The sequence below is a fragment of the Dermacentor andersoni genome, chromosome 2, assembly GCF_023375885.2.
Source record: "Dermacentor andersoni chromosome 2, qqDerAnde1_hic_scaffold, whole genome shotgun sequence".
NCBI lineage: Eukaryota > Metazoa > Arthropoda > Arachnida > Ixodida > Ixodidae > Dermacentor > Dermacentor andersoni.
In genome coordinates this window covers 245,715,867-245,733,050 of record NC_092815.1, presented here as the reverse complement: position 1 = coordinate 245,733,050, position 17,184 = coordinate 245,715,867, and the positions used below count along the sequence as shown (strand labels likewise).

Sequence of the window (17,184 nt, the reverse complement as noted above, 5' to 3'; positions counted from 1 at the left end):
CTACGTCATGGTGCCCCAACCTGTGTCATCACAGACCGTGTGGCGGTGTTTACGCCAGACCGCTTGAAGAACTTTTTCAGCCGAGTTAGACCACGCACCGTAAGACGACTGCCTATCATCTGCAAGCAAGTGGCTTGGCGGAAAGGCTTAAAAAAACAATGACCGACATCCTTTCGATGTACATAGACGTGCAGCATAAGACGTGGGACGAGGTACTACCGTACGTCACGTTTGAATGCAATACAGCTGCGCAAGAGACCAGACGTTTCACGCCGTTTTCTCGTCTTTACGGTTGTGAAAGTCAGACGATGTTAGAAGCCATGTTACCAAGTGATAATTCTAACAGTCTTGACGAAGACACCAAGAGTTTTCTGCAGCGTGCCGAGGAAGCACGTCAAGCTCGCATGACCCAAAGGAAACGGCGGTGTATGCACGCGCGACACTACAACCTCCGCCGCCGACAAGTTGACTACCTACCGGGTGACCAAGTGTTACTTTGGGCCCCTGTCCGCCGTAAAGGCTTTCCGAAAATACTTCTTAGTTGGTACTCCGGCCCTTACAAAGTGCTTCGGCGAGTGAGTGAACGTAAGTATAAAGTTATTCCGGATGGCACCCAGCCAGCACACCGCCGACAACCACGGCCCGAGATTGTGCACATCGTGTGGTTAAAACCATATCGCACACCATAATAGTCATGGTGTTCAGACCGTTGCGTTTGTCCTAGGACAAGTCTCTCTGCCCGTCAGCGATTTGTTTCGCACCGAGTCTATGCTCTTCTGGGAGGAGGGGTACTGCCATGCGCTTTCGCCACACGCTTGTCCCACTTGCTCCCCGAAGAAGACGAGGACGGGTTGGCTCACGAGCTCGCGCCTTGGTCCTTTGTCGGTGCTGCACTGCCCCTTTTGACGACTCGGACTTTAACGGCCTCTTTCAGATGTCGCCTGACAATTAAACTTGACAGTATGCTGGATTAACTCTTATAACACTCACTTGGCATCCCTCCAGGCAATTCAAAACTAGCCCATAAGAATTATTACAAGCAGTCCACACTTAGAAAAAATTAAATTATGGGGCTTTGCGTGCCACAACCATTTTCTGATTATGAGGCACGCCGTAGTGGAGGACTACGGAAATTTCGACCACCAGGGGTTCTTTAACGTGCACATAAATGTAAGTACACGGGTTTTTTCGCATTTCGCTCCCATTGAAATGCGGCCGCCGTGGCCGGGATACAGTTCACACTTTGCAAATGGAAAGTCACTACTATATGAAAACATCATCCTATTTCAGAACGTATTATATTCTACAAATATACGACTAAGGGACAGCCATCGATCTGCTTGTCACCTTGTGACCTGATAGCTCATAGTCACAGCAGATTCGCACTCAATGGTATTTTTCTTTTATATTCTATATAGTATTCTACACTATAATGTTCTATAATATTCTTCTGTAATTCTATTCTATAATAGTATTTACCTAAAGTGCGTGCTATGGGGGGCAAACAGACAGTGGAATTTTCCTCAATATTGCTTTGGAATACTCTGCCACCCACAAAGAAATATGCAAGATATTGCTACGGAACAGCCGCCACAGTGTGGCTGCACTGAGGAGGACGAAGACGACGTGTGTGCCGGTTTGACATAGCGTCGCCATTTTGGCCTCCGTGAGCTTACCTGTAAATAAATTGTAAATAGTATTCGGCTTCAGCTTCACGTAACATTAATTTGGTGGAGGTGGACGTTCCCCGTACCCGTCATGGAGCTTCGCAGCGGTCGCAACGGCGACAATGCAACTTCGGCTCCTGCTTGCGGCACTTCATCTGCGCAAGCGTCTCCGCCTGCAGCCCCGACCTACTTCGCCGTTGCCCCACCTCGGGATCCTGGTGTTTTCAACGGAGTTGGCAGTCTTGATGTTGACGACTGGCTCCGCTTATACGAACGTGTCAGCACCAGTCACGGGTGGGATCCGACTGTTATGCTTGCCAACGTACTTTTCTACCTCGACGGAGCTCCATTGGCGTGGTTCCAGACTCACGAAGAGGAGATCTCGAGCTGGGATCTCTTCAAAGACAAGCTACGCGACCTTTTTGGCAATCCGTTTGGTCGACAAGTCAACGCGAAGAAAGCCCTTGCCACACGTGTGCAGACGTCGACCGAGTCCTAGGTGGCGTACATTCTCGACGTGTTGGCCCTCTGTGCCAAGGCTGACCCGAACATGACTGAGGAGGATAAGGTTAATCACGTCCTCAAAGGCATTGCTGACGACGCCTTCAATTTACTGGTGTTTACGAACGTCACCAGCATCGATACCATCCTCAAGGAGTGCCGCCGTCTCGAGCATGCTAAAAGCCGCCGGGTATCCCAGCACATCACGCGACTTCCCAACACAGCTGCTACGTCATCCTGTGACGACCTCTTCCACCAGCTGTCGCGATGTGACAACTTGACCCGTATCATTCGTCGTGAGGTCGAAGCGGCACAACCGGCGGCCCCTTCATTCACGTTACCTGAACATTCTCCGGTGACAATCTCCTTGATCCAGGCCGTCGTCCGTCAAGAGTTGTCCAACGTCGGCGTGCAATCCATTCGTCCCGTACGCTCGGAACCTTTGTCTCCACGCACGTCCCCACCGCACTCTTCTTACTCCTCTTATGGACAGCGCAACCCCTCGGAATGGCGAACCGTGGACGACAAGCCGATCTGTTTTAACTGCCGACGCATTGGACATGCCGCTCGCCACTGCCGCAGCCGCTGGACTTCTCCGACGCGCTATTATCCTGATTACCCCCCTCGCCCCTATACCGCATCCTTTTCCTTCGCCCCTTCTATGCCCGCTCTATCATCTGACCCTGCGACACCTTTGCCACGACCCCGCTACTCCCGCTCGCCTTCTCCCTCCCGCCGCCAATCTCGCTCGCCGCCGTCACGCCGTGCTCCTTCTCCGACCTACTCGCCGCACCCCCGACCGGAAAACTAGACAGTGCAGCTTCTGGAGGTGAAGCTGCATTGACGACATTGGCACAAAATCCTCGCTGCACCTTACCCACGCACAAGGATCTTTTGGACGTTCTCGTCGACAATGTTCCTGTGTGCGCGTTGATTGACACCGGGGCGCATGTGTCCATTATGAGTGCTGCTCTTCGCCGTCGGCTCAAGAAAGTTCTGACGCCTGCCCCGAACCGAGTTGTACAAGTCGCCGAAGGAGGCACTGTCGCTATTGTTGGCATGTGTTCTGCCCGACTCACCATTGCTGAGACACACCGTCGTTCTCTTCACCGTCATCGAGCATTGCCCTCACGAACTCATTCTCGGTCTGGATTTTCTTGCCCGTCATTCTGCCCTCATTGACTGTTCCGCCGGCTCACTTCACCTTGACTTGCCGCTCCTTGCCGACCCTGTGGACCAGCCAACAAGCCATCTGAGCTGCATTGATTTTATTCGCCTACCACCTCACTATGTGACCCACATCGACTTGTTGTCCTCTCCAGCTGTACCTGACGGCAATTACGTGGCCGCACCGATTCCGGCCGTTATGCTTACACATGGTGTTACCGTGCCGCACACACTGCTGAAAATTACTGGCAACCGCACCTGCCTTCCACTTGTCAATTTCGCGCTAACCGCGCAAGTTCTGCCTCAGGGGATCTCCTTGGCTATAATTCGCGCTTTGCAGGATGATGAGGTCGAGCCATTCACAGTGGAAGATCGTTACAGCTCAGCCCATACCGTGACGTCATCGCACGGGGCTGATGTCGACATTAAGAAGATGGTCTCCTCTGACCTTACACCTGCTCAAGCTGAAGCTCTTTGCCGCGTTCTTGAAGGCTATCGCGACATTTTTTACTTTGACAACAGACCCTTAGGTCAAACGTCCGTCGTGACCCATCGCATAAATACTGGCGATGCGAACTCTATTCACCGACGTCCATACCGTGTTTCTGCGTCAGAACGAGCTGTTATCCAACACGAAGTCACAAAGATGCTTGCAAACGACCTTATCGAGCCTTCCTGTAGTCCCTGGGCATCTCCAGTCGTACTTGTCAAAAAGAAGGATGGAACATGGCGCTTTGGTGTAGATTATCGCCACCTGTACAAAATCACAAAAAAGGACGTGTACCCTTTGCCACGTATTGATGACGGTCTTGACTGCCTGTACGGTGCCACCTATTTTTCTTCTATCGACTTACGGTCCGGCTACTGGCAGATATCCGTCGATGACATGGACCGAGAGAAGACTGCATTTGTTACCCCTGACGGCCTTTATCAGTTCAAGGTGATGCTTTTCGGTCTCTGTAATGCGCCCACCACCTTCGAACGAATGATGGGCTCTTTGCTTCAGGGGTTCAGTGGTGCACCTGTTTGTGCTATCTGGACAACGTTATAGTTTATTCGCCCACATACGACACGCATCTAGACCGTCTTTCAGCGATTCTTGACGTGTTCCGCCGAGCCGGCCTCCAGTTGAACTCGTCAAAATGTCATTTCGCTCGCCGCCTAATCGCCGTCCTTGGACACCTCGTAGACACCAGAGGCGTGCGACCCGATCCGGACAAAATTCGCGCCGTTACGAATTTTCCTGTTCCGAAGTCTACCAAGGACGTTCGTAGTTTCGTGGGGCTGTGCTCTTATTTCCGACGCTTTGTGAAGGATTTTGCGACCATCGCACGTCCCCTTACCGACCTCTTGAAGAAAGACGCCCCTTTTTCTTGGGGTCCTGACCATGCCTCATCTTTCTCGCAGCTGACTACTCTCCTTACCACGCCTCCAATTTCGGCCCACTTTGACCCGTCTGCCTCAACGGAAGTTCGAACTGATGCCAGTGGTCACGGCATAGGAGCAGTGTTAGCACAGCGCCAGCGTGGACATGATCGCGTTATAGCCTACGCCAGCCGACTTCTATCACCCGCCGAGCGCAATTATTCAATCACAGAGCGCGAGTGCCTCGCTCTTGTGTGGGCTGTTGCGAAATTTCGTCCATACTTGTACGGACACCCCTTCTGTGTCATCACTGATCACCACGCTCTCTGCTGGCTATCCTCGCTAAAGGACCCTACGGGACGACTCGCTCGCTGGGCGTTACGCCTGCAAGAATATACCTTCCCCGTGGTATATAAGACGGGACGCTTGCACCAGGATGCCGATTGTTTGTCCCGCTACCCCGTCGACAAACCGGCTGATGCGGACGCCATCGCTTGCGTTTTCTCTGTGTCCCAGTTGCTTCAAATCGGCAACGAGCAACGGCGCGATCCTTCATTAGGCGCCCTCATCGACCGTCTGGAGTCAACTCCTGGCGACGCCTCTCTCCGGATGTTTCTCCTTAAGGAGGGGACATTATACCGCCGTAATCTCGATCCACACGGCCTTGACCTTCTGCTCGTCTTTCCATCGCACCTGCGTTCGACTGTCCTCCAGCAACTTCACGATGCTCCCTTAGGTGGACACTTGGGCGTCTCACGCACATACGACCGTGTACGCCGTCGATTCTTTTGGCCGGGTCTCGCCCGCTCCGTGCGGCGCTACGTTGCCGCTTGTGAGCCCTGTCAGCGCCGGAAGAAGCCCTCCACACCTCCAGCTAGATATCTCCAGCCGATCGACATCCCACCGGAACCCTTTTTCCGTGTTGGTCTAGACCTGCTTGGAGCGTTTCCTCTCTCGGGCTCCGGAAATAAATGGGTCGCCGTCGCTACCGATTATGCTACGCGGTACGCAATCACCAGAGCCCTCCCGACAAGTTGCGCGACTGACGTTGCTGACTTTCTGCTCTATGACATCATTTTAGTGCACGGTGCTCCGCGCCTATTACTCACTGACCGTGGCCGCAGCTTTCTGTCGGCAGTCGTCGAGGACATACTCCGCTCCTGCTCGACAAAGCACAATTTCAGCACGTGCTACCACCCACAGACCAACGGCCTCGCGGAGCGCCTCAATCGAACCATCACCGACATGCTTTCCAAGTACGTTGCGACCGACCACCACGACTGGGATCTTCACTTACCATATGTGACGTTCGCGGATAATTCATCGCGTCACGACACCGCCGGTTATTCGCCGTTCTATCTCCTATATGGCCGAGAACCCGTGTTGCCCTTGGACACTTTGCTGCCCTCGGCCACACGTTCCGCCACTGAATACGCCCGCGACGCGATCGCACACGCCGACCACGCGCGCCAGCTCGCCCGCACCCGTCTCGAGGCCTCACAGGAGCATCAGAGATGCCTCTATGATTGCCACCATCGTGACGTGCACTTTTCTCCGGGTTCTCTGGTGCTTCTCTGGTTACCCGTTCGCCGTGTGGGCCTTTCCGAAAAGCTGCTGTCGCGCTAAACAGACCCTTACCGTGTGGTACGCCAAGTGACCGATGTCACGTATGAAATCATCCCCGCCGATCTCTCAGCGTCATCAACAGCTGCAAGTGACATCGTTCACGTGGCAAGACTAAAACCTTACCACACACCTTTCACCGCGGATGTGTAGATTAAGCACCGGGACGGTGCTTCTACAGCCAGGGATGATGCTACGGAACAGCCGCCACAGTGTGGCTACACTGAGGAGGATGAAGACGACGTGTGTGCCGGTTCGACATAGCGTCGCCATTTTGGTCTCCGTGAGGTTACTTGTAAATAAATTGTAAATAGTATTCGGCTTCAGCTTCACGTAACAATATTTATACCAATTTAAAAGAGAAGTAAAAGCAATCATAATACAATATCCGTACGTGTTTACAGAGAGTGTCCGTCTTCTTTTTTAATGTTATTCTGTTTTTCATACTGTCATGCTGTTTATAGGTGTTGTTATTACTGATATGCTATAAACATGCTTCGATATTACTCTTAGCTCTAATCTGCGCAACTGTTGGCTTAAACATTGTATACCATCATAAGGGTCTTTAACAGGAGGTACCAATACAGTCTTCGACTATGGGACCTCCCTATGTATACTGCACACATGTAATCTGTCTCAATTTTTACCAGTAAGAGAAGTCTGATAGGATAGGATAGGGATAACATTAATAAAGTGCCGGCCAACGACGGTTCAACGTGTCGTGACGCTGGCCAAGCGTCGGCCCAGCTTATACCCTACTCTGCACTAGCCAAGTTGGGCCCGTTTGTAGTGGGTCATGAGGCTTGTGCTTTTCGAGCGCACCCCGGGCCTGCTGGACGGCCCATAGTTGCTTGTCCTTGTCTGCAGACTGCAGTGCACCTTGAAATTCGGGCGGGTAAGTCCTGGAGGTAGCTGCCGTCGAGAACCTGGCACAGTCCCACATGATGTGCCATTGGTCTGCCGTACCCGCTGCACAAACACCGCACAGCCCACTCGGATAGAGCTCTGGGTGAAGCACGTGCAGCATTGCGGGGGCGAGGAGTGACGCAGTCTGTATTTGACTTAGGATTACGGCCTCCTCCCGACTGAGTGCTGGGTGGGGAGGCGGCATTGTCCGTCGAGCTAAGCGGTGCCACTTGGTTACTTCGGCATAACTGGTCAATCTGTCCTTGGTTTCGAACCACCACACGGAACGGTCACTCTCGGGGGCGCGGAAAGTAAACGCTCGCGCCACCGAATGGGCCGTCTCGTTGTGGTTCGGTGAGGATTCACACTCGCCGGTGTGCGCCGGGAACGACTTGATACGGACGGTGCTGCCGCGGTCTTGAAGTTGGAGCTTGCCGGCGATGGCGGCCGCCGGCGCGCATATTCGCCCCTTGGCAAAGTTGCGCACGGCATTCCTCGAGTCGCTGAGCACAGTGCGACACTCGGCCTCTGTGATCGCCAGAGCGATGGCAACCTCCTCAGCGTCTGTGGCCTCCGTGCACAGCACGCTCGCTGCCGTTGTCTTCGTGACGGTAGCCGCCGCAACGACCACTGCCGCGAAGCCTTCCCGCTTGTATTTCGCTGCGTCCACGTACCGGGCGTGCGGGTCTTGGGCGTGTTGTTCGATGAGGGCCTTTACCCGTGCCTGCCGCCGTTCTTGGTTGTACTCTGGGTGCATGTTCTTTGTGATGGGGTCCACGTAAATATGGGCCCGCGCCTCATCTGTGATCTAGCACGGTTGTTTCAGTCACATCATCTATTGTACATACTTTCATGTGCTTGTGTGGACAAAACAATATCTATGTAAGCGTGACAATTATTCTATGTTCAAGTCGTTTTTGTTTTTTGTTGATCTAAGTAACCATGTATAAAAGGTCACGTGGATTGGGACATTTCTGTGGACTCTTACCGTCTATACAGTGCAGCGTGTCTTATGTATTATCGTCCTGTTGGTATTGTGCCGTCATCGAGACTCGCAAAGTTCATGTCGTAATTTCTCAGAATAAACATATTCTGAACACATTTCATAAAATTTTCTTTTACTTTGTCTCAAAGCCGGTACTATGCGTTTGTGCCCACTAGGTTCGTGTTACGAATTGATGTTGTTGATTTCGATGTTTTTTTATGTTGGTTCCTTAGAGAAACGATATTTCTTGCCCTACGTACGATGTCGTATCGCCTTTTTGTTCCTTGGTTGCAAAGCACTATTGCTTGTACCGAAAGAAAATAAAATGTCGCAGGTGCAGAAAACACATTTCCAAACTTTCGTATAACCTAAGCTTCTCGCTTTAGTAAAGGAGGTTATACTCAAAGCGATGAGGTCAGATGCAGAACTTAAATATGGAAGAGTGTGACAGGCTATGATATTCTATGACAGTGAAGCGAATAAATCTAAAAGTTGGAAAATGCTTTATGGCTGTGATAGGGGCAAAGTATGAAAGTTCCTTTAAAATTGTAAATTGTCCTCCTGTAATTGATGTACATTCCTAATTCGTTCATTATTAATTTGTGTACTTAGTTCTCCATTGCTTTATTAGTAAAGCGATTAGCGAGATTCAGGAAATCACGGATGAGAGCGGAAACCTGTTAGCTGGTTAGGGCTGAGGCAGGTAGCTAGATTGCGCTTTGAGAATAAAGGCGAAGGTGGCCAGGTAAAGTTTTTAAGCTGTGGGTGACAAGGAAAGCGAAAGCGATGGAATTTGCCCAGCTCTGTTCATAAATGCCCAGCGGCTGAAGCGCCAAGTGACCAATTCATCATATAATTTTTATGTTACAGGGTTACCTTGCAAAAGAATTTCACTGCTGAGGCTTGGGGCACAGGAACCACGTCAATGAATTTCTTCAAGTCACCTTCTCCATGTATGTAAATGGCATTTTTCAATTTTTACCCAAACCTATACATTGCGCTAATATCAACAAACACTGGATTTCCGAATATACAGATGGACTCTTGACTTACCTCATACTGCATGCTGACGAAGACTGCCTGCTAGTAAAGTTGGTCTATCGCAGCACTGGTGAGCATGTTTTGTAATGCAAACTGTAGGGGATGAACATTTTCCTGTTATACAGTTAGAGCTATTGCCGATACTTGGCACGCAACGTCTCGCTGAATATTCAACTTGAATTCACATCATTGAGCCCAATATACCTAGATAAACCTTAAGAGAACAGCGTTGTGTAAAATATTTTACATTCGCTATGAGTTTAGGACTAATTCTCTAGCAAAAAGTCTTTGTTTTCGCTCCAAAGCACTTTCATTCTTCACACCTAATTAGCACTCTGAAAAATTTAACAAATGTTATGAAATGCTGGTAACCTGTAATAAGCAGCTCAGACATTACCCCTGAGATTACGCACAGTTTTGCTATGCAAAACTCGTACGGTAGTCCCATTTCATAGACTGATGAAACATATTATGCTAAACTCTCACCGCTAAAAAAATACAATTTCGTATCGGGGTATCGGAATAACTGGATATTTTTAACGGAACAACTAGCAACCTAACCGATTATTCTCCGGTTATCCGGTTTTCGAATTCAAGTACCCGATGCACCCAATTACACCATTGGCACTTTTGCCACAAGTCTGGTTTAATGACGCCTCACTAGCACAAAGTCCGAGAGTTGCTCACGCTCAACCGCTGCATGTATTTTGTAAAAACTGACTACGTCTGTGAACATGCTGAGCCTGTTTTTAAAATTGGAAACATGAGGGCTTCAGGAAGGTCGCGGTCTAGTGTTACTCCCGGAAAGCGGTTTACATTGCGAAAACTGGTTGCGTGCCCATTAATTACAAAATTGTGTAGCCTGATTGCCTTGTGGGTCAAGGAAAGTAGTAAACACTTGTTCAATGACAGTTCTCCTTGTTTTCGAATCTACGCGGTCTTTGCTGTTGCTGCTTTCTGGAGCACGGCACGCACGAGGTAATCTGTCACCCCAGATGCCCAACTGCTGGTATCGTCAGCATAGTTTGACATAAGAACGTATTGGAGGAGTGTGTGGGCAATCCAAACGAGCGAAATGTTAAAGAGTACGTGGCGCAGCATTCCGTCTTTAGGCACCCCATTTGCGGCATGAAGCTGCGGTGTCGTAACATCATATGCAGTGGCGTAGCAACGGGGGGGGGGGGGGGGGGGCGTGGGCCTTGGGTGCAAGGGGCCAGAGGGGAGGGGGGGGGTATCACATACGTCTGAAGACACCCGGAAATTGTCGATATCCTCGCCTTCCTCGACTACACCCGGGGGGAGGGGGTTGACAGAAACAGTAGACCAATGGGCCCGGGGTGCCAGACGACCTAGCTACGCCACTGATCATATGCTTGTAAACGGAACATCTACAAATAATTATATATCGACCCCGGAAGGCGGACTCCAAATCAAACGTCCCCAAAAACATGCGGGATGGCTTTATGAGTTAACTTATTGTATGCGCTTTTAACATACAAAAAGGTCTACGTGCATCAGTCTTTAAGATTTTGATACTGTACATATAAAAGATGGTCAATTAACCATATCATAAGAAGCCATATCCTAAGCGCAGCATAGGGGAAATTGCTTGTGCTTAATAAGCGAAATAAAGAAACTATAAATGAATGGAAATGAAATTGGATGATGAAACAACTTGCCGCAGGTGCGGAACAAACCCACAAGCTTCGCATTACGCGTGTGATTCTCGACCAATTGAGCTACCAAAGCGCCGTTTCCCCATCCACTTTCTTGGGTATTTGTGTTTTCTAGTAGAACCCTGGGAGTGCTAGCCAACACCACCACTCACAAAGCATGACTGCGGATGTGGAACATCCTTTCTTCAACAGGCGTCACGAGATCGTTATCTTTTCAGGTGAAGACAACCGGTCAATAAGCCCACGCATACTACCTGTACACATCAATGTAGCCGGATTCGAGAGCTTCGTTGTGTGTTAAACGAGGCGAAATGGGGTTAACCGAGGGGCCCGGCTTTTATTAGTAATATAAGCAGCCAACACTCATACCAGAGACTACATAGGGCAAATTACTTGTGCCTAATAAATGAAATAGCGACGTGATAAATTAATGGAAATGGAAGTGGATGAGAAAACAACTTGCCGCAGGTGGGGAATGAACGCACAAGCTTCGCATTACGCGTGCGATGCTCTACTAATTGGGCTACCGCCGCCCCCGTTTCCCGATCCACTTTCTTGGGTACTTATGTGTCCTAGTAGAACCTTGGGAGTGTGAGCCAGCGCCAGCACTCACAAACCTTGGCAGTGGGTGTGGAACATCCTTTCTGCCGCAGGCGTCACGGGAACGTAATCTTTTTGGGTTAACGAAACCGGGCAGTAGTTTTATTGACCATTCCCTCTTATAAGCGCCTATATATTCACTCGTAGCCGGTTTGACACGGCGAGTGCAGGGAACATTCAGCAGAGACACCTAGGCGTTACATAATTACCAGTAGCTTTAACTGTGTTCCTCGGCAACCAATCTTCGAGCTGGATTGTTAAAAACCGGAATATCACACTAACGCTTCTACCTGCCAATGTTTTATCTTGTACAGGGTTGCACACTCCCATACTCAGTGCACATTTAGCATGGAGACCTAGGATTATTGCCGTCACTTACACTTGTGTTCCTCGACAATCTATATTTGACCTTGATAGTGGACCACAAATGCGGAGTCCATCCTGACCCACAGAAGACAGGTGCTGTCGACAGCTTTCCGCAGCCTATTGATAAGAAGGCAGCGCGGAGATTTCTTGGCTTGTGCGCCTACTATATGCGCTTTGTCGATGACTTCGCTTGCATCGGCGAGTCTCTGGCTATTCTCGTGAAAACTGACTTCTATTTTAGACAGGAAACACCGCAAGTAGCGGCATTTGAAGAAATTAAACGACGCTTGCAGTGGCCACCGGAACTCTCACACTTCGACAAAGACACCGAAACGGAAATCCACTGCACCGCATATAGCGTGGGACTCGGTTCCGTGCTTGTCCGAAAAGAGAAAGATTAGAAAGTGCCATAGCTTGACCCTGCCGGTCGGTGTAGAAGGCAGAAGAGAATTATTCTATGATGGCGAAGCATCGATTGCGATAGAAGGTTATCGGACAGCTAAACCAAGATAGGGTAGTGGTCTTATGAGTTGCGTAAACTTCTAAACATAGGCATAATAATTAAATTAACAAACACGGTGTCACGGACGCCCAAGCAAACATGGACATATTTGACTGAAAGACAATGGAAATTCGCTGTCAAATCGCTGGAGTCAGGAAGCGAGGTTGTAGCAGCGATAGAATTCACCTTTGTGCTGCGTCCCACATCAGCGCGAATTAAGCTGTGAGAAGTGCGCGCGGCGCACTCATTCCCCGTCAAAAACCAGGAGGAAGCGCGCCTTCAGCACACTTCCTCCCCATCTTGCCAGCCGCTTGACTAGTTGCAGAGTGCTTGTAGGCCTGTATTATGCCTGCGTACAAACAGGCCTGGAGTGTGGCCTGATCCCGGTGGCCAGAACCGGTAACGCACTCTCTCACCAGAGCAAGATTGGCCACCCTGGTGCAGTACTTGGCCACAACCTCCTATATGAACACAACAATCAAACCCCAGCCCTCAGTCCCCAGCAGCTGCGAAGCAATTGACCACGGCGGCGGTCAGACCTGCGACGCAGCAGGGGTGCTAAGAATCCCTGGCTCCGGACAGGCCGCCATGGGAATATGAACCTGGCAACGTTTACCGCTAGAACGTGACAGAAAAAGTCTCAGTGAAGTTAGGAGGCCAAAAGAAGCATATACAGTGCTATAAAGCGGGCACGTCCTGTGCTACCGAGGCTTAGCGGAGAGACGAGAACTAGGAGTCGGATTCCTGATTAATAAGAATATAGCTGGTAACGTACAGGAATTCTATAGCATTAACGTGAGCGTGGCAGGTCTTGTTGTGAAACTCAATGAGAGGTACAAAATGAAGGTTGTACAGGTCTACGCCCCTACATCCAGTCATGATGACCAGGAAGTCGAAAGCTTCTATGAGGACGCGAAATCGGCGATGGGTAGAGTGAAAACAAAATACATATAGTAATGGGCGGCTTTAATGCCAAGGTAGGCAAGAAGCAGGCTGGAGACAACGCAGTGGGGGAATATGGCATAGGCACTACGAATAGCAGGGGCGAGTTATTAGTAGAGTTTGCGGAACAGAATAATATGCGGATAATGAATACCTTCTTCCGTAAGCGGGATAGCCGAAAGTGGACGTGGAGGAGCCCGAACGGCGGGACTAGAAATTAAATAGACGTCATACTCTGTGCTAACCCTGGCATCATAGAAGGTGTGGGCGTGCTCAGCAAAGTGCGCTGCAGTGACCATAGGATGGTAACAACTCGAATTAGTGTAGACCTGAGAAGGGAACGGTAGAAATGGTACATAAGAAGCCGATCAATGAGTTAGCGGTAAGAGGGAAAATAGAGGAATTCCAGATCAAGCTACAGAACAGGTATTCGGCTTTAACTCAGGAAGAGGACCTTAGTGTTCAAGATAGGAACGACAATCTTATGGGCATCATTAAGGAGTGTGCAATAGAAATCGGTGGTAACTTCGTTAGACAGGATGCCAGTAAGCTATCGCAGGAGACGAAAGATCTGATCAAGAAACGCCAATATATGAAGCCTCTAACCCTACAGCTAGAATAGAACTGGCAGAAATTTCGAAGTTAATCAACAAGCGTAAGAGAGCTGACATAAGGAAGTATAATATGGATAGAATTGAACATGCTCTGAGGAACGGAGGAAGCCTGAAAGCAGTGAAGAAGAAACTAGGAATTGGCAAGAACCAGATGTATGCGTTAAGAGACAAGGCCGGCAATATCATTACTAATATGGATGAGATAGTTCAAGTGGCTGACGAGTTCTATAGAGATTTATACAGTACCAGTGGCACCCACGGCGATAATGGAAGAGAAAATAGTCTAGCGGAATTCGAAATCCCACAGCTAACGCCGGAAGAAGTAAAGAAAGCCTTGGGAGATATGCCAAGGGGGAAGGCAGCTGCGGAGGATCAGGTAACAGCAGATTTGTTGAAGCATGGTGGACAGATTGTTCTAGAGAAACTGGCCAGCCTGTACAGGCAATGCCTCATGACCTCGAGCGTACCGTAAGAACGCCAACATATTCCTAATCCATAAGAAAGGGGACGCCAATGACTTGAAAAATGATAGACCGATCAGCTTACTGCCAGTTGCCTACAAAATATTTACTCAGGTAATCGCAAATAGAATCAGGAACATCTTAGACTTCTGTCAAGCAAAGGACCAGGCAGGATTCCGTAAAGGCTACTAAACAATAGACAATATTCAGACTATCAATCAGGTGATAGAGAAGTGTGCGGAATATAACCAACCCTTATATGTAGCTTTCATTGATTACGAGAAAGCGTTTGATTCTGTCGAAACACCATCAGTCATTGAGGCATTACGGAAATAGAGTGTAGACGAGCCGTTTGTAAAAATACTGAAAGATAGCTATAGCGGCTCCACAGCCACCGTATTCCTCCATAAAGAAAGCAACAAAATCCCAATAAAGCAAGGCACAGGCAGGGAGATACGATCTCTCCAATGCTATTCACAGCGTGTTTACAGGAGGTATTCAGAGACCTGGATTGGGAAGAATTGGGGATAAATGTTAATGGAGAATACCTTAGTAACTTGCGATTCGCTGATGATATTGCCTTGCTTAGTAACTCAGGGGACCAATTGCAATGTATGCTCACTGACCTTCGGAGGTAAAGCAGAAGAGTGGTTCTAAAAATTAATCTGCAGAAAAATAAAGTAATGTTTAACAGTCTCGGAAGAGAACAGCAATTTGCAATGGGTAGCGAGGCACTGGAAGTGGTAAGGGAATACATCTACTTAGGGAAGGTAGTGACGGCGGATCCGGATCCTGAGACAGAAATAATCAAAAGAATAAGAATGGGAGGGGTGCGTTTGGCAGGCATTCTCAGATCATGAACAGCAGGTTGCCATTATCCCTCAAGAGAAAAGTCTATAATAGCTGTGTCTTACCAGCGGCAGTGTCTCACCTACGGGGCAGAAACCTGGATGCTTACGAAAAGGGTTCTACTCAAATTGAGGACGATGCAACGAGCTATGGAAAGAATAATGATGGGTGTAACGCTAAGGGATAAGAAAAGAGCAGATTGGTTAAGGGAACAAGCGCGAGTTAATGACATCTTAGTTGAAATCAAGAAAAAGAAATGGGCATGGGCAGGACATGTAATGAGGTTAGATAACCGATTCCAAGGGAAGGGAAGCGTAGCAGAGGGCGGCAGAAAGTTAGGTGGGCGGATGAGATTAAGAAGTTTGCAGGCACGACATGGGCACAATTAGTACGTAACCGGGGTTGTTGGAGAAGCATGGGAGAGGCCTTTGCCCTGCAGTGGGCGTAACCAGGCTGATGATGATAACAACGGTCATGCTTGCAGCGGTAGTCACAATTGAAAAACTATTGCAGCGCATACTAACGAGCACGCAAGAAGGCACGTAATAGACACAGACTCGACGCTAAAACGCCGTCCTTGTGCCTTTCATGGGCTTTTTTGTGTCCTCGTCTCTAGGGCCAGAAATAGTACTCGCTGATGTCACTCCAACAAGTGCGCATTGCAATACTGGAATGCAGACAGCTCCGCTACCGAGCCAGTTGTGCGTAGCGTTTGTGGGGCGTTCACTTCGATGCCTAACGCACTCTGCGTATCTGAAGACCCTCCACTCCTGCCTGCGTGAACAGCGCTTGCTCCATCAATAGCTGGAGAGCATGACGACGACGGCGCAAATGTGCATCGAGCGTCCGTATATTTCCTATTGAAAGAAAGGCTAGTTCAGACTAAGCCATGAAGCCATTCTCGAGGGTACGGCAGCATCTCAGTTACGCAATGTACGCATAAAAGTGGTAGTAGTGAATGTAGTTTTGCTATTACCTTTTGCTAAAATGTTCTACAGTTCTCATTGACTCACTCATCATGGTTACCCAATTTAAGAGGTAGCTAATGACCTCTGATGTGCTTGCTTTATGTATGTTATCGTCATCAACACACTGAGTTATTCTGTTTTCAAGTGCGGATTCTGGCGTGGACTGCTCTCCATCCCCGCACCACACGCATTGACCAGTATACCTGCCCTTAAACTTGCCCTGTTATGGCCTAATCTCATTGTCTGTCAAGAGGGATGGTTCCGGCTCGTTCGCAAACATTCCTTGACTCACACAGGTGTTATCGAACGCCTGCTGCACGTAAAAGTAGCAGCAGGAAGATAGGCGCTTCATTTGTGATTCTTAAGATTACCCCCATTGTTCTTTATTTTTGCAGTTAAGCTTCGCGCCTGTGAACTGTTGGTGAGAGAGAGCTACTTCCGGCATACCGAGTCATCCAAATGCTGCGACTATTGGTATGAGATCAATTGTGATCCAGTTGTACAAACATTGTACAACCCCGGCAAATGTCCTGCCTTGGGGAAAACTAAAGAAGGATGAGAGAAACCAAATAAAAACTCAAGTATGTTGATAACAGGAGCTCGCTGCACAGGAAACGTCACTTTAAATAAAACAGTCATCATATTGTTATGATTCAGCATCGTTTTCTTTCTTGCTACTAGAGATGGTAATCATTCGATCACATCAAGATTTAATGGTTCTACAAGTATGATTTCTTTTCTCGGTATAATTCATTTCTAAGAGACGTACATTGAGTGAAAAATTTATTATAGGTTTTCTTACACAACTGATTTTCCAATGCGGAGAAAAAGCAAGTTCGTAGCCATGTAGTACCAACCGTGAACATTTTGTACTTGTGGTCTCTACATTAGTAACCCCTGCTTCCCTGCACTTGCATACAAAGGTCCGGATGAGCACTTAGTGCTTCCAGA

The 17,184-nt window shown here is 48.9% G+C and overlaps 1 protein-coding gene across 2 annotated transcripts in view; it reads left to right on the top strand.

The window, feature by feature from the left end:
• The window catches only part of LOC129387006 (uncharacterized), a 131,866-nt gene extending 114,981 nt beyond the window's left edge, over nucleotides 1-16,885 (top strand). For both annotated transcript variants that reach the window (XR_011892674.1, XM_055075627.1), the window contains exons 3-5: nucleotides 9,085-9,167; nucleotides 9,251-9,325; nucleotides 16,629-16,885. Coding sequence is in view for 1 of the 2 variants with exons in the window: in XM_055075627.1 (XP_054931602.1) it covers nucleotides 9,085-9,167; nucleotides 9,251-9,325; nucleotides 16,629-16,792 (322 nt within the window). In the remaining variant the exon portion in view is untranslated. The remainder of the gene's footprint in view (nucleotides 1-9,084; nucleotides 9,168-9,250; nucleotides 9,326-16,628) is intronic.
• The last annotated feature ends 299 nt before the right edge of the window (nucleotides 16,886-17,184 follow it).